General features: G+C 41.7%; 1 protein-coding gene across 2 annotated transcripts; it reads right to left on the reverse strand.

The window, feature by feature from the left end:
- Positions 1–1,055: 1,055 nt before the first annotated feature.
- pals1a (protein associated with LIN7 1, MAGUK p55 family member a) lies at positions 1,056–24,284 on the reverse strand. 2 transcript variants are annotated; one of them, XM_054614382.1, is made up of 18 exons: positions 24,068–24,284; positions 23,884–23,948; positions 14,775–15,079; positions 13,044–13,221; positions 12,340–12,440; positions 10,843–10,950; positions 9,133–9,210; positions 8,808–8,948; positions 8,079–8,240; positions 7,528–7,605; positions 7,218–7,401; positions 7,019–7,090; positions 6,571–6,642; positions 5,372–5,539; positions 5,056–5,145; positions 3,608–3,720; positions 3,314–3,424; positions 1,056–3,154 (listed from the first exon to the last, which is right to left on the reverse strand). In XM_054614382.1, the coding sequence occupies exons 3-18, from the start codon at positions 14,967–14,969 to the stop codon at positions 2,978–2,980; spliced, it is 2,028 nt and encodes a 675-aa protein (XP_054470357.1). In that variant the 5' UTR covers positions 14,970–15,079; positions 23,884–23,948; positions 24,068–24,284; the 3' UTR covers positions 1,056–2,977. The 2 variants fall into 2 exon arrangements, with proteins under 2 accessions (XP_054470357.1, XP_054470356.1); XM_054614381.1 differs by lacking the exon at positions 23,884–23,948.
- Between the last annotated feature and the right edge of the window lie 356 nt (positions 24,285–24,640).

Here is a 24,640-nt window from a genome sequence, read left to right on the forward strand (position 1 = left end):
CCAGCAGGCTCCAGTAGCGTCCGCCTGTTTCTGATCCAGAATGGCTGCTTGTGTCTTGGGACTGTTGGAGCTGATGGTGTCTGATCCGCTGCTGCTGGTCACAAGGAACGGTTCTTTTCTTCTGTGATTCAAACTGTGTGAAACGAGATCCTGCTGGTGTTGACCCCTCCTCTGAACATGAACTCATACTGGGTGGAAGCTTTACTAACGGAAGTTCATTCTTGCGCTTTAAAACAGTACGAGTGACAACATATTTCCACTCAAAGGCTGACTTACAAGCTTTTTTGCGGGCTTTCAACCACATCTCATGGTCTTCAACGGCGTATGGACACTTAGGTGTCATCATGTGAACTAACTGTGGAACATCAGTCACACTATAACCGTTTTTGGTGTTCCTCACTTAGGTCATGTGATGACTTTCACCTGTTCCATTCACTGATGAAAACCATGAAACTCGGTTGAGAGTGAGAGAAAAGCGAGTAAGAAGATGTTTGGAATAAGATTTATTTTGTCATATACACATATAAATTGCTGTAAAAATACAGCCCAACTTAACAGTATTGTAGCTTTTACCCAAAACACAGTAAGTCACCATGTATTTTGATGGTTTTTAGAGGTTAAAACTGTACATGTTATGGTATTATGCAGAATTTCCTTTTGATCAGAAAAAAAAAAGAATGGCAGAGGCTTCATGCAGCCATCGGCATCATTGAACCAATGTTCATCCTCTGTGGAATCAAACCAAATGGGAAGTATTCAGTCATCAGGTCACATAATTTGTAGCGCTACACATTCTCGAACATGAAAGGGAAAGAGGAAACCTTCAGCCTCCGTTGATGGATGTTCATCCTCACATGTGGAGAACGTCATGCCAAATTCTGTTCAATTCCATTTTTTGCCTTTGGCTTTCATTTATTTGAGTTGCTTTAAGATGTCTCTGCCAGATCTGTTTTGGAAAAATATGTAAATGAAAAAACCTTAAACATGGGGAAAAAAACTGTACATGAAGAAACCTTTCAACAAAATAAAAACACATAGTCAGACATTTTCTATCAATCGTCTATTTATTTATTTAATTGTTGTGAATATTCATACAAAAAGCAGATTTACTCAGGAAGTGATGTCTGATAAACAACAAGTGGTATCAATTAACTTTACATTCAATACAGTTAATTCCGTTTAGCCCCCCCCTCCTCCTCCTCCTGGACCAATGGCAGTTGAGGCAAAAGGTGAAACCTGCAATCCTATTGGTGCATTCTGGACTTCATAAACCTATTTTTCAATATTACAAATATATAAATGCTCTAGCCAGTGATTACAGTGATATTTTGTCAGGTCTATTTCAGGTCATAATAATACTTTGCTGTCTTCAAAGACAGGCGCACACACACACACATACATACATTCACAGACACACACACTAAATATATAATAACTTCAGCATCACGACTAAAAAAAACTACAACTTTCACGTTCTCTGTACCCGCTCAGGCTCACATGTGATCAGACGGACAGAAAGAGTCAGCTGACGAGACGTCAGAAAAAAAAAAAACAGTCAGAGAGGAAAAATCAAGTGCTGTGTCCTTTTATTTTAGTGTTTACTGCAACAGTTTGTATTTTAACAGGAGAGTCGGTCAGAAACCAGTCAGTCAACTGTCAGTCAGTGTGAAGAAGGCTGCAGCTTCAGGCTGTAAATGGAGAGACTTCTGGGTAAAGTCGGCGGTTAATGCACTGTTCTGGTGTGTACATACAGAGGTGTGTGTGAGTGTTCTTCATAGCAATAACGGCTCAGCGTGGATTGGTTTAGTATTCCATGTTTCTTAGTGTGTGATTCTTCACATTTACTCACCAGGAGCCTCTTCTGTACTCGGCCTGTGCTTCGGGGCCGACTTATTAATATCAAAACTAAGAAGACTGAACACAAAATCTAATTTTTAAACACGGATTCTCGGCACTGCAAAAAGGTTAAAATAATTTGACTGTGGTGATTTAAATATTTTGAATCATAAGTGTTTGAAATGACGACAGAATAAAAGGCAGAGGGTGAAAAATGAACGAGGCCTCACATTTCTGACTAAGAGCTCTTAGAAAAAAAGAAGAAAAAAAAGGAAAAGGCATTTTTCCAGGTCCATATTTTGGTCTTACTAAGAATTGTGATGATAACAAAGAGATGAGTGTCGTATAAAAGTCACGGCTGGATACGAACTTTAAGGACCAGTCGGACACCAACCAGGTTCTCTTTGTTAAAGGTTTCCTCCCTCTGAGGAGAGTCCACACACACAACGTATACACGGCATGTGTTGTTCATTACGGTGCCTACGGGTCAATACATTCTACTATATGTACTCTCTGCAGTACAACGGAGTATTAGAGTCAATGATAACAGAGGACAAAAGTCATGATGCTATGGAGTAAAGTTGGAATTACAAGAAAAGTCATATTTCAACAATAAATGTATAATGTTAATGGGTAAAATCTAAGAAATAAAGTCATAGTGTTCTGAGGAAGAAGATTTTAATATCAAGAATATAATGTTTATTTAAGTTTATGAAGTTGTAGTTTTACATTAAAAAGTCAAATTACAAGAAAGCTGTGACAAGAACAAGTCATAAAATGTAATTTTGAGATTTTCTTTTTTAAATTTATCTCATACTATTCTCAAGACTTTTCTCAATAAACAACATTATCTTGATGTGATTTTCATAAAATGACAAATTAATCTCTGAATATTGTGACATTGTGTTGTTAAGTAACAACTTATGGTTGTAATATTGTGACGTTATTTCCATAAAATTACAACTTCATCTCAAATCATTTCAACGCTCAAGAGACTCGTTCTCTCGTAGCAGTGGCCCTAATACTCCGCCGTAACTCTCACGCAGCGTCTCACCGGCCGATGTGTTGGACCTCTGTGAACGTGTTCTCCATTGTGACTGTACGATTGTTTTAATTTGTGTGTGTGTGAATGTGTGTGTCCTCAGCGCAGCCAGGAGCAGGGCACCCACTGTGGTTCAGTGTCCAGCTTGTTGATGAGTCGTAGCAGCTCGTTGAAGGCTTTGTCCTGGTCCGTGTTGACGATGACGGCGTCAAACAGGTGACCGCAGCTCTGCTCCATCTCCCGGGCTTTCTCAATGATGTCCCGCAGCTCCTCGGGCTGTCCGCAACACACACACACACACACACGCACACGCACACACGCAAACACGCAAACACGCAAACACACACACGCAAACACCAGTGATATTTATCTTTGACCGAGGGTAAACAGGCGGATTAGACAGTTTATTGAGAGAAGGGACACGTGAGTAAATACCTTTGGGTTCTTGTTGTCTTTAGCCAATAAGGCTCGGAGTCTTTCCTGGGAGGGCGGAGCTATGAAGATGATGTAAGGCTTTAAGTCAGAACTCCGCAGCACCTTAAGAGCCTGAAAACACACGAAAACACACGAAAACACACACACACACACCTGTGAGGATTCAACCACAAACCTTTTAACCTGTAATCTGCAGTGGTCGGTCAATGTGTGTGTGTGTGTGTGTGTGTGTGTGTGTGTGTGTGTGTGTGTGTGTGTGCGTGTGTGTGTGTGTGTGTGTGTGTGTTCACACACCTGTGTGTGCAGACAGAGCAGACAGATCTTTCCAGTGTTGATGACTTGTCTCACTGAGTCTGAACTCGTCCCGTACAGGTTCTTCTCAAACTCACCGGACTCGATCAGCTTTCCTGGGAACAAACCACAGAGGGGGAATGTCATTCTACATTTGTGTTGATTCCGTTTCATTTCTTCAGACTAGGACGAGACGTCTGTGTGTTGTTCTGACAACGTTAGAGAACCTTTATGTTGTCGGGTGTCCTCATAATTACTTGTCAAATTGTAACAATTCATTTGCTTAATCCAGACTGAATTTTTTTTTTCTCACTCACTTTATTTAGAGGCTCATGATACCGTCACTACATGTCTTAACAGGGCACGCCCTTGTTTTGCCAGATTTTGAAATAGTTGATTAAAGAAAAAGTGTACACAATTAAACAGCAGCATCTGTAAATCTTTATACCTTAATCTATAGATAAGATAAAATAAGATAATCCTTTATTAGTCCCGCAGCAGGGAAATTTGCAATAGGGTGCTCCGAGGATATGCTATTTAAATGAGACACTCTGAACCTTATGACTGTCAAAAACAGTGACGGTGTAAACAAAATAACAATCACTGTAATGGATAAGTTTTGGAACCAAACACACCATAGAAAGCCATGCTGCATTTGCTAAAAGCAGTTCCTGTTTACACTGTGACCACGGAAGGGCGGACAATGGACCCTTCTGTAAATACCACATAGAGTGTAAGCGTACATGGGCGTGTCCTTATAAGCAGATGGCGGAAGTTATGTCACATGCAAAATCACAGACAACGGCCATACTGGACAACGCCGTGGTAACGACCTGTCAATCAACAAGATAGCCCCGTCCTAAAGCATACTCTGCTTTATGGTCTGTTTGACTCTAAATGGAGCATAGTTTACTAAATGAACATCATGCTGTACTGAAGAAGACTTGAAACTAGAGATTGAGACCATAAACTCATGTTTACAATGTTTACTGAGGGAATAAATCAAGATAAAGGGTCATTCTCGTTTAAGTCACTTCCTCATTGGCTTCACTTTTCAGAACCGGAGGTTGCTCCTTAAGTGCAACATTCTTTCCTCCCAAACTGTCACAGTGCACATTGTCTGTGTTCCTGCAGACCATATGGATTGGACTCAACTACATACTGTAACCTATCTATTAGTTTGGCTTTGAGGCTCTCTAGCTAACACTTTTCAACTGTAAAAGCACTTTTTCTAAGTTTGCGCTCATAAAGGACTTCTAAATACTTTTCGCTTGAAATCTTGAAAGTTATATTTTGTCATTTGCTGAGTGAAATTGAATACACCTTTGATGGATCTGGTGCTTCAGGGGTGAACGTCGTTCAGCGTCTGACACTGAGTGAAGAATGTCACTCTAAATAATCCATTTATATAGCCTCTGTATGTCAGAGTATCTAATAACACGTAACCCTACCTGCTGCCAGTTCTGCCTCAAAGGTCTGACGAGACACAAAGTGGTAATCTCGACCACTCAGCTCGCAATCCCGACGGCTCCGCGTGGTGTCTGCAACACACACACACACACACACACACACACACACACACACACACACACACACACACACACACACACACACACACACACACACACACACACACACACACACACGTAAGTATATCCACAGACACATAAAAGCCTGTGTTTAGTGTACAGTGTGTGTGTGTGTGTGTGTGTGTGTGTGTGTGTGTGTGTGTGTGTGTGTGTGTGTGTGTGTGTGTCTCAGTCTTACGGGGTACAGCTCCAGCGAAGCGTTCTGGTTGGCTGTTGAGCAGTCTCTGTCTGAGCTCCGCCTGCCCGCAGCTGGTTGGACCAATCAGTGCAATGGGCCGCTTCCTATTGGCCGGCTGGTGGTACAGAGCCATCTCCTCATAGGTGAGAATCTCCTCGTTATCAATGTCTGGGCACATGGAAAGAAAAGAAGAGAATGAAAGAGTTATAATAAAGGTCAGAAGGAAAAACCTGTAAGAAGAGGTTAGAGGCAGAAACTGAGGATATCAAAGAGGAACGGAAACGAGAACTAACATGACATATGTAAGATGAATGGATCAAGATGTAAGCCAGCAAGTCAGTAACGAGTAGTTGATTTTATTTGTTTAAATATTTGTTCTATATTTAGACTTTGTGAATGGTGATGTTTTATCCGGGACAGTGTAGAAAGGGCAGATTGTCCACTTTCTCTTTTCCTCTCATAAGCAGAACAAATGCTTCTTGGGTAAACAGGTGAGTGTCCAACTGCTCTCTATACGGGAGCATTTACTCTTTATTATTTTCTTTATAGTGGAGTGGACTTGATCTTAAAGCAACTATTTAACCATGACACTAAAGTTAGAACAATAATACGGTTTGGAGAAAAATGTTGTCCATTAGAGTAAAAGATGTGACACCTATGATGTCGTATTAGGTCTATTGTATGTTAAAAGAAAAAAGGTTAAAAGTAAAAAGGAGTTAATTACATTGGTAACATGAGCCACAGAGTGCAAAATATATTAATTATATTAGTATTGATCTATGTTCATAAAAGACCATAAAAAAACATGAAAGAAAACGGGTTTATGTATCTTTCAGGACCTTTGACTCACTCAGAGGCCGTCACTACCTTATGGATGCTATTCAGAAGGTCTTCATATTTTACTTTGAAGTCGGAATATATTCAAGGTTTTTTCAAACAAACTTTAGAGGGTTTTCTCGTAAATGTACCACTTTAGTCCTGTACATTCAGAGTACACATAATCCCCCCGATCGCTTTTTCCCCCACAATGGCCCTTATCAGTCGTCGTAGATACCCGTTTGTGTCTCATTCAATCTTTTTTTCTTCACAGTTGGTCATCCATGACTACACTTACAAGCAGTTTGCATGCAAACAAAAGTTGTGTCCCTGTTACATTGGACGAGATTTTTGGAGAGTCACAGAGAGACAGGAAGTCATACCATCGTTCCTGTGAGTGTTGTACAGCAGCTTCTTTCTCTTCCTCTTGTTCTTCTTCGCGCACCACAGCTTCCCTGTAACCGAGCACACAATTAAGACACACTTTTGAGCTACAAGGCTTATTTACTGTGTATATTCTTTAAATCAATTATTTTATTTTTGCATGAGAAGCTCATCTTGTACAATTTATGTATGTTATTTGGTGAACAAAAAAACCCCACACACTTTGGGTGTTAAATGGTTTTCCTGTAAGTTGTAACTTGAAAATTGGACATTTACAAACTCCCTCAAGTGAATATATTTCCTGTGGTCCTTCTAGGCACTAATCTAATTATCACTGAATTATACAATAAACTATTTACTGTACACTGTGTAAACTAAAAAGCCAGGATGCTATAAGCTGGTTATTCACAGTCATCAGGTTATTGTGTAGAGAGTAGAGCAACGGACCAGACTTCTCTGGCTCCTTGTCTTCTTCTATGGTCTGTTTCATGGCTTCTCTTTGCTGCTGGAAACTCTTCCCTGTAGAGAAAAAGGGAGAGAGGGCAAACAAACAACGGTCAAACAAGAGTTTCACTGAGTAGCCTTTAAATGCTCTAATAAAAACGACCCCCAAAAAGCGGCTGGAAGGATGGACAGAAGCCAGTACCTGGTACCAGTCCAGCTAGAGGCTGGTTGTCCTCGTCTCCGTCCCTGTACGCCTGCCACCAGTTGGGATCGGACTGGCTGATGATGTGGAGGATGTCTCCTTTCTGGAAGGACAAGCCCAGCTCTCTGCACGGCACGTAGGGGTCATCTGAGGGGTCGTAGTCAAAATGGGCTTTCACGTGGATCTGGAGGAGAGAGGGAAGGACGACAGGGGAAAAAAAAGTTAAGACAATTTTCACACCTCATTCCTGTCAACACCTTTTTAATCCACTCATCCTCGAGCCCACGGGTGTTCATGACTCAGCACTCACCACAGACTCTTTGACGGGAGGAGGTTTGCTCTGAATGTTGGGAATAAGCACGAAGGTCAGCAGGCCGTGCATGTCCGCCTGACACACACACACACACACACACAAAAACACAAGAGAGCACTTGTTATTCGTCAGCTATTATATGTATGCATTTTGCAATGAATCTCTGGACCACTTATCATCCTTTATCTCTTTTGCTGTAGTGCTCCATGTAATGAAGATATGAGAGAATCCTTCCATCCATACAAAGGAAACTATTCCATAACTAGTGAAACTGAAACACTGTTCTTTAACCTTTATTTTACCAGGGAAATCCTATTGAGATTTGAATCACTTTTTTAAGTCAGGTCCTGGCGTAAAAGTTTCACCATAAAAAAGCACAAATAAAAATTAAACTGCAAAAAATGTCACATAAAAGGCATGACCGAATCAAAACAAACCAGCATAGCCCAAATAATTTTCATTCTTCAAACTAATTTATTCCATAAATCACTCTGTGTTACCATCCAGTGATGATCAAATCATAGTGTTAACTAGTTGGAGATACTTACAAGAATGTCAAAGACTTGGTTGACATCTTTCCCTCTGATCTCTATGCCGTTTATCTCCAGGATTTCATCTCCTTCTGATAGAAGTCCACTCCGTTCAGCTGCTCCACCTCGAACGATGCGGCTGATCACTACGCTGTCCATCTCATTACGGACAGTCGCCCCCTACAGGACACACACAGAAACACAGTGAAATGACTGCACGTCTCGGTTATTTACAGTATATCATATCCAGTACATTGACCCGGGGGAAGGAAAAAGCTGGTACTTTACAGAAGCTAATCAGAGATTCTTCTGAATTAAATCTAATTATTTACAGAGATTTTAATTACAGTGCACTTATCCTATAGGAGAGCTTAAAACACTTTAAAACAAATCAGAATATTCATAATGTATATCTCCGTGTTCTCTTCAGTTCAACTACTGGGTTTAGTTTTGAAATATTAAAATAGTGAGTGCAATTGAAGAAATAGAAATGCTCTTTTGTAGATCTACTTTTGAGTGTTTTTTTTTAATTGATACTCGATTAATTGATGCAATAATCAGTAAAGTACTCTATAGTCTAAATAACCAATAGCTGCAGCCCACATGCAATCCCCACACAGAAAGGCCCCAGTAGTCCTTCTATCATCACTACACTGAGCAGTTAAAGCCAGTGGACTAAAAGCTGCACTGTGGTTATGATGGGATGTCAGCTCTCTGTGTACCTGCCTTCTCAAGCGTTAGTCTTACCAGTGGTATGTCTTGGGCTTTCTCTATGCGAACTATCTTCACAGTCTCTCCTCCCCACTGGGTCAGCATCTCTCCTTCAGAGGGCAGCGGCTCAGGCTGCATCTCCGTCTCCGCTATGCTGTCATGGGCCAGGAGCAACGACTGCACAAAACACACAACACACACACACACACACACACACACACACACACACACACACACACACACACACACACACACACACACACACACACACACACACCAGCTCAGCGATAGGACTGGAGCAATGACTGTCACTACAAGATTCTTTGGTGTCTCTGCTAATAAATGACTTGCGTGCCTCTACCTGGATGTGTGTGTCTGACAGCAGGCTGTGGAGCTCCAGGCCCTCTTTGTTCTGACTTGACTGGATGAGACTCCTAGTCTGGAAACCATGGCGACATAAAACATTGTTGGCATCATCATGTGTATATTATAATAGCATATTTTCAACGTTTTTCAATGTGCAGACATTTATGAACATAACAGTGATTTTGCAGAGAGTGATTATATGTGTCTATATTCTGAACTGCAATGAAACCAAAATCCTACAAAATAATTATGTGATCAATATGTGGGGTAAGATTACAAAAAATTGCCATTGTTCAGGAATTGAACAATTTGGGCCACCGCCAAAACAAAATTTGGATAAGATGTCGTAGTTAACAGGTCCCTCATGGAGAGACAAGTAAACAAGGAAGAAGAGAGGAGTTCAGAAACGACAACCATTGATGCTCTAAATGATATATATATTCTGCTATCTGCTAATAATGGGCCACATTCACCAAGTTCAACCTTCAATTTGTTCTTCAGAAAGGTCCTTAGAAAAGTCTCAAATTCCTGCAGAATTGTTTTAACAATGATGAATCCCATTATCCTCGCTAGTTGAAAGCACAGTTGATCCTAATTAGTGGTTAAACGGCCTGACAATCCCCATAAAAGAGCATGAGACTGTGCTGCACAGAAATTGAAAAGAAAAGGTGAGAGCATTAAGTCAAGAATGCCCAAACGTAAGTCTAAAGGGGGGTGGAGCACAGGACTCCAAATGTTAAAAAAATTATTTCAATTGGAAATGATTCTTAAGAGCTGTTGGTGAATGAGGCCAACTGTCTTAAGAGAATGCCTGTGAAAACAGAGAAGAAAAATCAACCCAATTGAAAAATGGGTAAGAATGTAAAAAAAGTTGCAATTTGCCCCTAATATGAAGTACATTTAAGAGGAGAAAAGCTAGTGAGATATTTTGAGTGCCTAAAATCACCCTGCCCAATATATTATATTTTCTCAGTATTTTCTTTTCCACATTTTTTATCAGCCGCAAAGGAACATGTTTCTGGCAGTGCAGTGTGGAAGCTGAAAGCTTTCCTTCTTTCGAGCCAAATGCAGGGCAGGGGGCGGAGATGCCAACGTGGAGCAGAAATAATGTGCTCCTCTTTAATGAGATTCCACTGAAATGAGCCATGAATGGCTCCGACAGCTAGCCAACTCTACTCGGTGGCAGAAAAAATAGCTGCTGCACTGATGAAAATAACCAGTTCAAGCGAATGTCCCATTCACTTGAACTGGTCATTTTCATCCTGATGACACCTGGTAGTCACCCATAAGAAGATGTAACTACGGCTTTGGCTCTCTCCTTCTGATGAATCAACTCAAATATGAGCTAAAACTGGCCATGGCAGCATTCATTCTGAACGGGCTGTTGTTTAAAATGTGATTGCAACATAAAAGAGTCGTCTGACAAGAATGTGTGTGTTTGTACGTGCATGCACACAGCTCTAATTGATGCTGAACAGAGCTGCTCTGTCTCCAGCCTCGTTATTACAGTATACACTCCCTGACCTGGACTGTGTGTGTGTGTGTGTGTGTGTGTGTGTGTGTGTGTGTGTGTGTGTGTGTGTGTGTGTGTGTGTGTGTGTGTGTGTGTGTGTGTGTGTGTGTGTGTGTGTGCTTTCTGTCAGATGAACAGGATGCAACAAGAATGGTCAAATTAAAACGTTAAATGAAGTAAGCTGTGATATACCTCCATGGCCAGCTGGAGGGCCTGGTGTGTGTGTGGGTACGGAGGAGAGGGTCGGTGCATGCTGGTGGCCACTGCATTATGGATCTTCAGCGCTGACTGGAAGTCAGACTGAAGGAGAACAAAGAAAGACACATTAAGCATATGTACGTCCCCCTTTAACATCATCACCATCATCGAAGTGCAATTCAATTACAATACTTTTGTTACTGTATATCACTCAGTTTCACGTTATAAACTATCCATGAAAGTTTTGATTTGCCGTTTTCAAAGTGCAGGCGTCCTCAGGGACTTTATGAGAAAAACTTTTTTTGATAATTCAAGGCCCTGACAGAGCGGGGACCAGGGACCTCGGTGTGCATCTGGGGCCCTAGTTTTTGCGGTGTGTCTGTGCTGTTGTTATATATATATGTTGCATAACAACGGCTTGTATATCAACCTATATATTTGTGTAAATTATGACAATCTTCAAATCTTTGAGCTATTCTGTACAGGCCTTGTCTACACATTCTAAAGACATGTGTACAGTAGTCTACGCAAGGAATTGCAAAGAGGTTTTTATTAACGCAAAAGTACTCTAATGAACGACATTTCTCAGTCAGTAATGCTGTAAAGTAACAAGTTACTTATTAATGGAAGTAACTTGAAACTGACCCAACACCGACGGTGACAGTCACCTGGAGAGTGAAAAACGCAGGTATATAGCGTTTTGGGGATTTAGCCTGCTTAGTGTGGACATGATCTCAGCCAAACAAAACTTGAAATAGCAGGTTTGTGTCATATTTGTACAGTTAATCATCTCTTCTGGAAGCTTAAAGGACAACTCTACCAAGCAACAGCAACACTGCTAGAATGATATTGTTCTAGCAGTGTTCCCCCAATGATCAATCATACACTGGTGCTTAAGCAAAGAGTTTGATGATTCATATTTTGTGTTTGACTAGTCACCAATACTCAGTGTCGCAAACTCCACCCCAACAGGAAAATTTGGAGGGAAGACAGGAACTATGGGCCAGCAACCAAAACTATAACTATGTCCCTTTACTTGAAAAACAAGTAAAATGTTCATATTAGCTAAAAAAAGATTCTTGGAAATCTCCCTGCAGCCACAAAGAGCCATTCAAAGCTTTCTGATGCTGACAATTGCTTCAAAGTTCCAGGAGAAACACTGAATTATTTGTTAGCTTTGGGCTTAAAAATATCCAACTTTAGGAATATTTAATACTGGCACAAAAGAGAGCCCATCCGTAGCTGCAGTTCCAAAATGATTTGAATTGTCCAGCACTCCCCCTCCCCATCCCCTATCCTTCATTTCCAACTGTACAAATCTTGTTAGGCCCCTGTTGTCATGGATGCTCCAGCTCAGATGGCAGTGAGCGCACCCCTCCACCTCTGTAAATCCCTTATACGTAAGAGGCTAGAAAGTCTTTAAAAAAACCCAAAAAAAACCCCATTACAGTCTGACTCTGAGCGGTCTCCATCCAACTCCCTTCATATTACCTTGTTAAGTAGTGCGAGAACCAGCTCTACGTCATTCTGACTCTGCTGGTCAGACAGGCAGCCCCGGACCTGCTTGAGTGACAGCAGCAACTCCTCCAACTCTGCATGAAAAAAACACACTCACATTAATAACCGTTGACGTTTACATAGCGACCTACACAAGAGAACGGACGGTAACCGGCTGGGAACAGAGATTTACTTTAGTATCAGAATGCTGGTCCTAGCTTCAGGTTAATGTGTGTGTAAGTCAAGACCTCACATTTTGTGTTCCTGTTTGTGTGATGGTGTGTCAACATTACCACCCCAACAAAGTTTTAATTAAGTCGCCCTCAAGAGCCTCTTGTGTCCTTCTCTCCCTCCCTGAGGAATTTTCCTCCCTAACAGCGGACAAGTCTTCCTTACATTCCTTTTCCCTCCCAGACAGCTCTCTCTCTCTCTCTCCCTCCCTCCATCTCTTTGCTTTCACCCTCCACTCTTTTTTCTTCTTCTTCATCCCTTCATTTATATCAGGTTTAAATGATCTTTAAGATTTTAACACCCTTCTCACTTCTACCTCTGTATTGTTTCCATTCCCTCTGAGAGCTTCATTACATCAATGATCTGTAATTCTACTCTCCTCTCTGTGTGTCTGTGTCTGTGTGTCTGTGTCTGTGTCTGTGTGTGTGTGTGTGTGTGTGTGTGTGTGTGTGTGTGTGTGTTTTTACCCAGCAGTGCGTGTGTGTGCTGGCTGCCGAGCGGCGGCTGCTGCGATGTTTGCGAGTCCTGCAGGAATGTGGGGTTGTCGATGCCGATGTGGGGATGCTGGGAGAGCTTTCTGAGTCTGAGCGAGGTGTTCAGGTCCAGCTGCCGACCCTCCTCCTCTCTGCGACGACGGAGATCCTCCTGAAGCACGTACGGACACATGAATGCATCATAGATAGAAATGCAACTGAACAATTTGGGGTTTTTAAAGGCGTTCACTCGCGATAAGTTTGTACCATCCAGCCTCTTTGCGTTGATCCATTTAAAATGTTACATCATTCATTCCTTGGAAAATGCTAATGTTTACATTGAATAATATACCAACCTAAAACCAATATTAATTGGTTATGTATAACAAAGGTGCCCAATAACAAAATGACCTAATTTCTTTAGTTCCATCATTTCTCATTTAAAAATAGACTAACCCTGGATCTGTTCACGTTGACATGTGATGGTTAAATGATTTGTCACTTTTACATGAATAGTTAAGAATCCAGATCTTCCGCAATCCATCTTTGATCCTGTTATTAAGTAAAAGAACATTTTTTCTGTATCATTTTTCTGAAAAGAAACAACCAACCATGTTCGCTCTGATCCGATTCATTTAGAAACAAAATAACTTTTTGCTTATGCATCATATCTAAAACTATGTAGCCCAAGTACTATAGAAAATAATCCCAATTCAAATTGCCACGGCAATATTTTTTTTATCTTTCAACACAACATTGCTGTTTGTCGAGATGTTCACTGTGTGAGACGAGGTGCTAACAGAGTTATTCATTCTGGCAGCGTCTTGGCTGACCTCGCCATCTTTCTAGTCACAGGAACGATCTCCACTGGGGATGATTTCACTGTTCCACCTGACAGCACCGGAAATGTTAGCTTATGTCAACATGGTTTTATGAATGAAAGTGTGGCTGGAACCATGTGTAGTCACTAAGCAGTGAAGGTTGGCTCTGTCTGTGTAATGTGTGCAGATGATGAATTATACTGTCAGATTAGGTGTTACTGTGTTTTGAATATGGGAAATGTAGGAATCCGCTTTACCCATACAACGGACCAGAAGTCGGATATAAATGGGTCTACTGCAACTATTGAGACGTTTATTTTTTTCCAAAACCAGTGTGTTGTTAATCTCCCAACTTTATGGAAGTTTAACTTTAAGTTGTTCCGTCTCTTTGCCATGTTTTCATCGAAAAATGGCCTCTGTGTCCTGATTGGTCTCATGCACAGAACAGTGGTGAGGCTCATTTGAATTTTCGAAACTATTGGGGCAGCTAACTGTCTTACAATGTATCATGTGTTTTGTTTCTAAATTCCTAAACTGCAAAGTAACTAAAGCAAAGTATTTCATTCTGAAATTCAGGGCATTGCAAGTATAAAAAGGCATACTTAAGTAAACTACAAGGCAACTGGAGTTCTACCCCAACTGAGTAAAGGTACGTGGCTACATCCACCACTGCTGTTATCTCTGGTGAAGTCAGCGCTGTACTGACTGTGACATACTGGAGCTCACTGGATTTTCATTTGTACTCGATTTGCTTGGTCCCATTCCAGGTTTGCACTTATTAGCAATTGAATCAGCCTTGGTTGTATTGAAATGCTCATTATACATAAATACAACATGTATGTTTGTTGCAGCTTTGATGTAAATGTTAATGTAAATTAAGCGCTTTAAGTGTGCGTGTGCATACCTGGTGCTGTCGTATCCTCTCCAGCTGTGCGGACCTTCGGACCGGCAGCGTTCGACTCCCCAGCTCTCCCGGACAGTCGACGGCCATCTCCCGGTGCTGCTGTCCTCCCCTCAGCTCTTCGTCTCCTCCTCCTCCTCCTCCTCCTCCTCCTCCTCCCTCGTCAGCGACATGGCCGTTCAGATGGGAGGTCGTCATCCCTCGGCGTGGGCGTGTGTGGATTGTGGGAAGGCTACCGTATGTGTATCTAGATATCAGGGGAGTCTAGGAGGGCAGCTCAGTAAACGGGGCGGCCATGACACCTTCACCTGTGGGGAAAGCAGAACACTGTGTCATTGATGTAGTTGGGGACATTCTGCGTCCCGACATTCCCTCAAACACAGAATAGAATACAGCTACATAATATGAGGAGTTTTCCTTATATCCATCAGGCGTTTACACTATCAGACCCAGGTCTTGTGAACGGGGACTATCAGGTATCCATTTACCTGTGATGTAAACAGACTGGTACGACTGGTCAAACAGGAACGGAATGAGTGTTTAAACAAACCACACAACTTACTGGTGGACTGACTGAGCCATGTACTGGCCAACTACTTAACTAGTTAACAGCTGTATCAACTTACTAACTGGTAATTACTAAACTTATTTTTCTAATTTTGGCTGTTGTTTCTATAACTATGATCACATTGAACTCAAGTTATTTGCAGACATCTGAGAAGGTCCGACTGTTTATTTGGAGGTAAAACTTTTAAGCTGTGTTACAGTATTACCAGATCTCAGCAGATAACATTATGAGCGTAATGTGAATAAAGGAATAATACAAAATTAAACAAGGTCGGCGTAAACAGCTGAAAGACGGCCTTTTTCACAGCTGCCATTGGAATGGTCATAGTAGGAAAAACACAGGTGATAATAATCACATTAACCATCAAGTGTCTGAATAAACCATAACGGAGAGCCACCGTACACAATGAAATTGAGCCATTCATTTTTTTTTATTGGCACCTGCGCTTTTATACTTGGACATGTCAGCAAAACAGATTATAGCCCCGTAAACTGTAATCTGTTATCAACAATCTGATAACAGATTGTTGAGAAACTTTGTTAGGTGACAGTAAAAAATTAAAAAATTAAAAGACAGAGCTAATCTGCTTTATCAGGACTGTGTTGGTGTGGTTAGATTCAGATTTGACTGACGTGGCCTGGAAACATAAAGAAAGAACCACACAGGTGGCACCGCATTTTGTTTCAACTGTTTCTTAACTCTGATTGTTCCTCAGAATTATGAATTATTATTTTTAACAATTTAAACCTGCCAGGAGAGCAACAACAAAAAAAAACAACAGAAAGTTTCTCATGGGAAATAAGCAAAACATTTCTAACTTTGGTGGAAAGATGTGTATTCATGTGGCCCCCAGCACTCATTCTGAGGAGATACAGCTTAGTTTCAGGGCCTATAAATCCAGCATTATGACTTGTCTAGTAACAGTCTAGTAAAACACCACTACTCCATTTATGACAAAGTCACTTTCTCACCATTTTGGGTATTCTATCACTCTCTCTTTAGTATTTCAGAGACAACAACGTCATCACACAACCCCCCCCCCACCCCCAACTCTCCACCCATAACCATGACAACGGCTTTGTCAGCAGCCGGGTGGTCCCCCTGCCACACACAGACACAGAGACACACACACACACACACACACAGACACACACACACACACACACACACACAGACAGACACACACCTGGATGGATGAGAAAATAGAGGGAGAGACAAGAGAGGGCAAGCAAGGTAGAGAGAGGGGGGGGGTAAAAATCAAACAGGAGAGACGGATGGATGCCTTATCTTTCAGTGCGACAATAACAACAGCATGTTGATATGTTATCTCTTACCAGCAGGACTGTACACACACACACACACACACACACACACACACACACACACACGACAGAGGTCCCATGATGCAGCAGTGAGGAATGCCAGGCAACCCTGGGAACAAAATTCCACTGATGGGGGAAGGGAGTGTATGTATGTATGTGTGTGTGTTCTGTGTGTGTGTGTGTGTGTGTGTGTGTGTGTGTGTGTGTGTGTGTGTGTGTGTGTGTGTGTGTGTGCCATCAAAACACACTAGTCTCCTCCAGTGTTTTAGCATTGACCACAGGGAGGCCTTAAACTGTTGGGACCTCATGGTGTCCTCAGCTAGCACCCGTCCATTGACCTGGAGCAGAGCATCACTACTTTGGCTGTGTTTGGGGCGGTCCCAGGGGAAAGTTAACAGTTGTTGGACAGGTAGTGGAATCCAAATGAAATCAGCATTATCGTACACTTCAGTGTACTAGAGGATATCAGTGGGGTTTAGATATTTGATATGTTAAACTATCATTTGCCTGCCTTTTGACCTTTTCAGCCATTCCATTTTAATCATACATCCACAGTACAATACATCAGTATAAAGAACAAGCTTGCACACATCTTTGTTTTCAAGAGCCAAAGCTTTTCTCTGGATGCCTCAGGTCCAGCAGACAGACATGTCTATCCCACCAGGAGACGGCAATGAAATCACTGAACAATCCTCTGGAAATCCACGTTGGATTAGTTTTACCTGTATATTGCTTTCACTAAAAAGGCTGGAATATTCATTATATTACTTACTGTCTCCCATTTCCAACCCAAAATGATTTTTAATCATAAAAAACAACATGGAATACATTTTGGATTGTCAAAGTCCAAACTTACTAGATATTAAAGTCTGTCTCAAAAGAGAAATATTATCCAACTTGAGTCTCCAAACAGGTCGTTTTAACCAAGCGAAACTTAAAGTGCAGACACTGGTGAATTGAAGCGGAGCAAACTTGCAACCTAATCCTCTGCACTCCACACTAATATATATATATATATATATTAATGACACGGAACATCCTGTTATGCCGGTTTTGCGCATTACAATACCACTTCCTTTAACACTACCTTTATTCCTACTAAGACTAAAGAGGTCTATTTAAAGCACAATTTAAAACACTCATTTTACAATGACACTACACATAATTGTATATTTAAAAAGAAAAAAAACCAACTAAGATTTGTGTGTATGAGTGACAACACAACCGTGAAAATACTAATCATTCAAAATGAAGAGAACAATGCTGCACTGCCCGTTACACCTGTCCCCGCTGTAAGGCCCAGCCCAGTAAGGTAACCGCTCCACCACTGGCTCCCCTGTCCCCGGTAAGATGCCTAATCATGACCCAACATCTTTGCCGGAGTCAAATTTGGTTTCACCTAAATAAAAAAGTTAGGCTCACCAGGTTTACCAATGTAAAAGGTTAGTCTGGAGCCCTGATAGATTTCTATCTGATCCCCATTTCCTTTTTTTTTTCTTCCTTAAGTGCTACTTTTATACAGCTTGTCCTATTTTAATGTTTCATTGTGCATTCATAGATAGACAGACAGACAGACAGACAGACAGACAGGTATTTTATGTATTGTATAATGACTTTAACAAATCCTTGAATGAGGCTTTTGTCTGAGAGCCAGTGGAGCCACAAAACAGAGCTAAAGGCCTGAGTGGTCAGTATCTGATGCTCAGACCTCAGTGAGCAGAGGTAAGAGCAGGAGGATTTGAGCAGCTGCTCTGGAGGGCCGGTCTTCCTCCTAGAACAACAAATATGAAACTGCTACCATCCATGTGTGGCATTCAAACACACGGTAGGGATGAAAAAAGGCTATTAAAACTGATTCAGAGGCCTGGAGCAAGGAAAACAAAGTACTTGAGATAACTCTGATGGATTACTAGCTACTAAAAGAAAGATACAAACAGCCTGGGATAGGCATGTGATGATAACCACAGGACACAGACTGTGACCATGAGCATGGGTCAGTAGCACTTCTTTATCATCAGCTTCCAGGAAGCCCAACTTAGGATGTTTTAATGCTTTTCTGGCCTAAATTAAAGTTACATTTAAAAACTAAAATTGATAAGGAGATTGGTAAGCAGTTGTGAAACAATGGTTTGGAGGGAAAGTGCATTTTGCATCATAGAGTGCTGAAGTCCATTAAAACAACCTTATTGTAATAGCATCAGCCCTCACACACCCATGGTTCATCAACAACGGTGTCTTCACTTCATCACCCTCACTGTCTCTGTTACATATTAGTTTGTTGCACCTTTTACTGCTTTATGACATTATTACTGTCTTTATTCTACATATCTGTACAGTATATTGTTTTTAGTGAATGACCCGGTGTGTGCATCAAACTGCTGCCGTGTCCTAATTCCATACTAAGTCAATACAGAATGTACTACTAGGCTCTTTTCACTGCCGACTTGACATTGTAGGAAAAGCACAGGTTTGATTAATAACATCCATTTAGATGTGTCAGTGTAAAGTCGGCAGCAGTGACTAGCAGAGACGTGCAGCAGAGCACCAACAAAGTCTAAGAGGAAGTAGGCAGAAGGTTAGCAAAAAATATGTAAACAATGAAGGATTAAAATAGCAAAAGAAATTTTGAGGAAGGAAATGTTAGATACAATTTATGAGTTTGGTGACATCAGCAAAGTTAAGTCCCTCTTAATCTCCAGATCTAAATCAGCTGAAGAAATTGAAAACACCTGAATGGTTTTTTACTTTACATGACTTTTTCAAGTAGCCTTAGATTTACTTGTTAAAGGAAAATCTAAAAATCTTTGCACTACTGACAGACAGACTAATCACACAGGTCGTTTTCATTTCTAGGTTTAAATGTTCCCATGATACTGTGCAAGCCTTAGTTTGTGCAAATGCTGTTTAATAGGTAAATATGAGGTTTCCTGTCTTTTTCTATCCCAGTTATGATGAAGACATGAGCCGTTACCTCAGTAACCGGGTCAGGGCCTGAAATGAACACAAATGAAATTAACATTACAATGACATGCCTCAGTTATATTCAGCCTTTGGTGGTTGTCTGCTGTCCACCTTTGCACTTGCTCTTAAACTCTGAGAAAATCCCATCAAAGCAGAACGGCTATGACAAAGAGCATTTGATGGCCGCAAGTAACGCTTCTTTACAATATTTGGGGCATCAAGATGTAGAAGGTAATTATTGAACAATCCTTGGGACTAAGTGTTAAAAGTTTTAATCCACAGTATGAGATGTTTTTAACAGAAAAGAATATTGGAAATTAGTTTTTCCTTTTGTAAGAAGTGTATTGACTAAGTTTAAAACAAATTCTTGGAAACTGAGACAGGTTGAGAGTGTCACTGTCCATACATGTAAATGAAGCCATTTATAAAGCAGGTTCCTAAAAATGATTTGTATTTCTCCTACTCAGAGACAGGCTCATTAAAATACTTTTGCTCTAATGATGTGGAAAGCTAGCGGGAACAGATCCGTGACCTACTTTGAGTAGTGATCCATACATTGTGACCGAGAGCTACTGGCTGATTGAGCTGTTGGGAGAAAGGACTACATAGTGGGGCTGATGAAGACCTGCAGCCGGTTCCTGCTGGATCTCTGCCCTCAGACCAGAGACTAGTCAAATCTGACTTTATCTGAGGATCTGCTGGACTGCACAATCTTAAAGAAACACACTGAGGGTTGATAAGCTACAACCAAACATGATGACCCCCCCCCCCCTCACACAAACACACACAAACCATCTGTTGCCAAAGCTTACCCCCTGGTGTGCATGTATGAATGTGTGTATGCATGTGTGTCTTGCTGAGGCAACAGTTAATCAAAAAGCTCTTCCATGGAAGGGTTGGGGCCACCGCAAAATCTCAACTGGCTGCCATTAGGCCTGGAGTTTTGGATTATTTAAGAAAAAATAATGTCCTATCATTTTCAGACACTCCCAGATCATACAGACTCAAACACAGGGTGTGACAGGGTGGCGTTCAAGGTCACCCAGCAGTGCAACCTAGGTAATGTGAGAAAGGTTCCTTCAAACCTTCATGTCGTCTGATAGCTGATCACCGCGGCCAACAGCTTCTCTACGATATTTAACAAGCTGCCAGAGATGAATAAGAAAAAAACAAAGTGTGGAAACTCATCCCTCGGGAGGTGAACTACTTCAACGTTTGCCATGACGTGAGATCGGAGAAAATAGTTACCCCGTAGCTGTGAACGTCAATGGCATGCTCAACAGGAGGCTTAGCACTCTAGTTTCAAAGAGGAATACAAGCATCATCAACGTCAGAGTTGAAATTCCACTTCATCTCCTCGGTTTACATTCCAAAAAGGTGTTTGCAATAGTTGCCTAAGATAACTTGATTTTTTTAGAAAATAACTTTCATCGTATCCCCAATAAAAAGATCATGTAAGTTTTAACACATAATTAAGACATGGACATGATGATAAAGTTTGTCGGACAGTCTGATTTTTGATCGTTCAGGAAACTAATCAGACATCATGAGTCCCTCAAACTGCACGTTAAACAAGAACTGTTCCTGCAGACATCTAGCCTGCTTCTAAAACTTGTTATGGACAACAAACTTTGGGTTGAAATCAGGCGTAATCCGTACAATGTCTGCTGAAATTGAAATGATGCTTAGTAACGGGTGCGGTGTTCCTGTAATTCTTAAACAAATCAACATTATGTGGCATAAAGAGAAAGTTAAGCAGTGAGTCTGTGTGAGCTGAAAATGTCACTGGGAGCAGAAGCAGAGCTGCCTCTTATCTTCTTGTGTTTAACAGTACACACACACACACACACACACACACACACACGCACACACGCGCGCACACACACGCGCGCACACACACGTGCACACACACACAAAATAAGGGCTGTACCACCCTGTACCAGACAAAGAAAAAAAAAAGCCACAATGAGGGAGAGGGGGGAATACAGACACAAGCTTGGTTTATTTTATATACTTAAAGGAATTTATGATTCACTAAATTCAAAAAGATATATATATATAGAGGACAGATTTCAATAAACCTTTGTTAATGTTCTGAAAAACTTTTGACTTACTATAGGTGGGAACGTTTTCAGCTATGAAGGAGTGGTGCAGTAAATCTGAATGGAACTATGGTTATTTACTATTTACGGGTAAATGCTTGCTCTAATCTGGCTTTATGACCATGAGTTTGTATGTTCTCGTTGTTTTCCCAAGACGTTCCTCAAGACGACTGCACGGCCCAACCCATTGTTTGGTCTGCCTGAGGCAAGTTTCATTGACTGTGAGACTGACTGCTAACAAATGCCCAAACAGCACACTAGAATCAAGAACACTGACAGGCCATGGCCAGGAAAGAACCGTCATCGTACCCGCGGTGGACGACACCGAGCAGGTCACACATCAGCCCCCGTGTCTACGTCTAAACCTGATTTGGTGACACATTTTCATTTGGCAGCGGTCTAACTTTTGGTCCCAATCAGGTCAGAGAAATGGAGTGAGAATGAGAGTGAGAGAGGGATCGAGAGAGCATTCCAGAGAACAGAGGACTTCTGTATTTCACTGGCCTGTGGCCCAGTGTTCCTGTCCTCACCTCTCTGCCTCTCTAGCTCACAGTGTGTTTAACGTTAAGGTCGGCATTGACCCGATCGCCGTAGCGCTGTGTGACCTCATACCTGCATCAGAGCCTATCTAAAGGTCAGTCCACATACTGTCCTACACAGCATACTATACACTGTAGACGAGGAACCAGGTGGACGTACAGGTCAGTGGATAGGCTGACGGCCATGACTGAAGGGAAGGTACCTGGATAGTTAGACATTCCTACTACGTCTCAAAAATCTTACACCTATCTTAGAAAAAATGTAGTCATCATTTTGTATTTCCAAATTCTTCATAAAATACTATTTTAACTTTAATAACTTGTGAAATGTGATACATGAAAAGGGCTTCTAATCTGCTGATGAAAGCAAAAGGAAATAAATCAAGATACTCAAGTAACGATACGATATTATAACAATACCTAAGTCATGATACAATATTACAATATTATTTTACGATATGCTGAGTTTTGCCATATCAATTTATTGCCTATTATCATTCAAAAATGATGCAGTTTGTCAACATCTGTAATAACAAATGGGAACTCCCTCTATACTTGAGTATTTTTCTTTTTAAAGTGAGTAATGAACTACGGCTCAAGTCCAAACTTGTCAGTAACATATCAACCGCTAATAAGTATGCCACTGTGAAACATAACTAAAACCCCACCCTTTAAGGTTACACTCTGCACAGACAACTGTACTACACTCACACTGCAATCCAAACACATTACCTAATAGGCTATATCAATTTAAAATACACAGTCTCCATCTAACTATCCAACAAGTGTCTGTTCCCTAAATCCAGCAGATTATAAAGAATACTAAATAGATCTGTTGAAACCTGTGGTTAAGCCTGTCATGGATCCACTTGATGTCTATTGTCTCTCACTGTCTTGTCTCCCGCACTCCAGCTGTGTGAGACAACACGCCGTTTCTTCTAACAATGTTGTTTGTTTGTATGTTTAAGTTAAAAAGAGTCTAATCTTCCCCCCCAAAAACACACCACAGGACCCCGCTACACAAGCAGTGTGTCGGCCCCACACATGGTAAAGCAGCACAGACCAGGCCCACAGCATGACACAGCGGGGGAGAGACAGTCACTGACATTAGGGGACTGTGGTGTCGGTGCTGATCGAGATATAACTACAGTCTTTAGGTTTACGTGTTTGCCTTCCTCCTCCACAGTCCATACATCTCCGTCAGCACTTGTGTGTCTCCTTGTTTACATTCCTGAGTCAAAGAAACACAACACAGGCTTTCACAGACTCACACCATGTGACACTGTGACATATGCATGCATGGCACCACACAGACTGCTCTCTAAGGAGATGGAAGGTTCACTCATGAGAACATGTGTTCATGTTGTATCCTTGTTCTCCAGCTGTACACAGCAGCAGGTACATCCCCCACAATGCACTGCTGGTAGAGCTGACACTGACGGTGTCTAGCAGGCAGAAACCAACAAGCTCTCTTTAACACAACCAGTGGTGTGACGTCAGTGGGGATCCAGTCAGTCTTCGGTCTGACGTCCAGTGCAGACGCTGTGACGTCACGTGATGGCGCTACGGGCTGAACCCCGTGTTGTTACACGGTCCTGAGAGGACTCAACGCAAACTCACCCAGTCCTCCGTGCTCAGACACCGTGGACGGGACCACGTGGACAGAAGCCTCCCTCCTCCGGGGACTGCGGGTCAGAGTATGGGTTAGTCTCGGTCACAGGCTAGTGTTAGCAGCTAACTAGCCCCGCCGCTTCCTGCAGCACCTGTTCATAACAAAGCAGACCCGCAAACACCGAGTACTCACTCTGTGCTGAGCCTTCACGGCCTCCTCAGGCGGCTATATCCAGGTGAGACTTGGTGTTTTCAGAGTGTCCCCCCCGGTGGTGGCTGGGTTTCGTTTCTATCCACGGTCTCGCTCTCACAGGCTCGTGTGTCGGACGCAGACCTCACCCTCCTCCGCCTCTCCGCTGACTGTCATTTCCAGCTCCAGACAGGGGGAGGGGCGACGTGCCACCGACGTGATGACGACACGGACGCTGATTGGACACGGCAGAGATAGGAATCTTGTTTGAACCAATCAAACACGCTGCTACATCGGAGGAATGTAGCTCGAGAACACTGCAGCGGGTTCATTACTATTGATAAGCTAGTATCAAACAAGCCTTTTTGAACATTTAAATTAATATTTAATATATTTATATATATATATAAATATAAATATATATATATACAGTACCAGTCAAAAGTTTGGACACACCTTCTCATTCAATGGTTTTTCTTTATTTTTTTCTACATTGTAGATTAATATTGAAGACATCCAAACTATGAAGGAACACATATGGAATTATGTGGTAAACAAACAATGCTCAACAAACCA

Source organism: Anoplopoma fimbria, chromosome 15 (assembly GCF_027596085.1).
Source record: "Anoplopoma fimbria isolate UVic2021 breed Golden Eagle Sablefish chromosome 15, Afim_UVic_2022, whole genome shotgun sequence".
Taxonomy (NCBI): domain Eukaryota; kingdom Metazoa; phylum Chordata; class Actinopteri; order Perciformes; family Anoplopomatidae; genus Anoplopoma; species Anoplopoma fimbria.

Excerpts from the sequence above, each read along its gene's own strand:
- pals1a (XM_054614381.1), bottom strand. The coding sequence starts at position 14,969 with ATGACGACCTCCCATCTGAACGGCCATGTCGCTGACGAGGGAGGAGGA. Across the intron at positions 9,211-10,842 it reads CCCTCCAGCTGGCCATGGAG|ACTAGGAGTCTCATCCAGTC; the intron begins GTATATCACAGC and ends CATGGTTTCCAG. Across the intron at positions 8,241-8,807 it reads AAGCCCAAGACATACCACTG|GGGGCGACTGTCCGTAATGA; the intron begins GTAAGACTAACG and ends TGTGTCCTGTAG.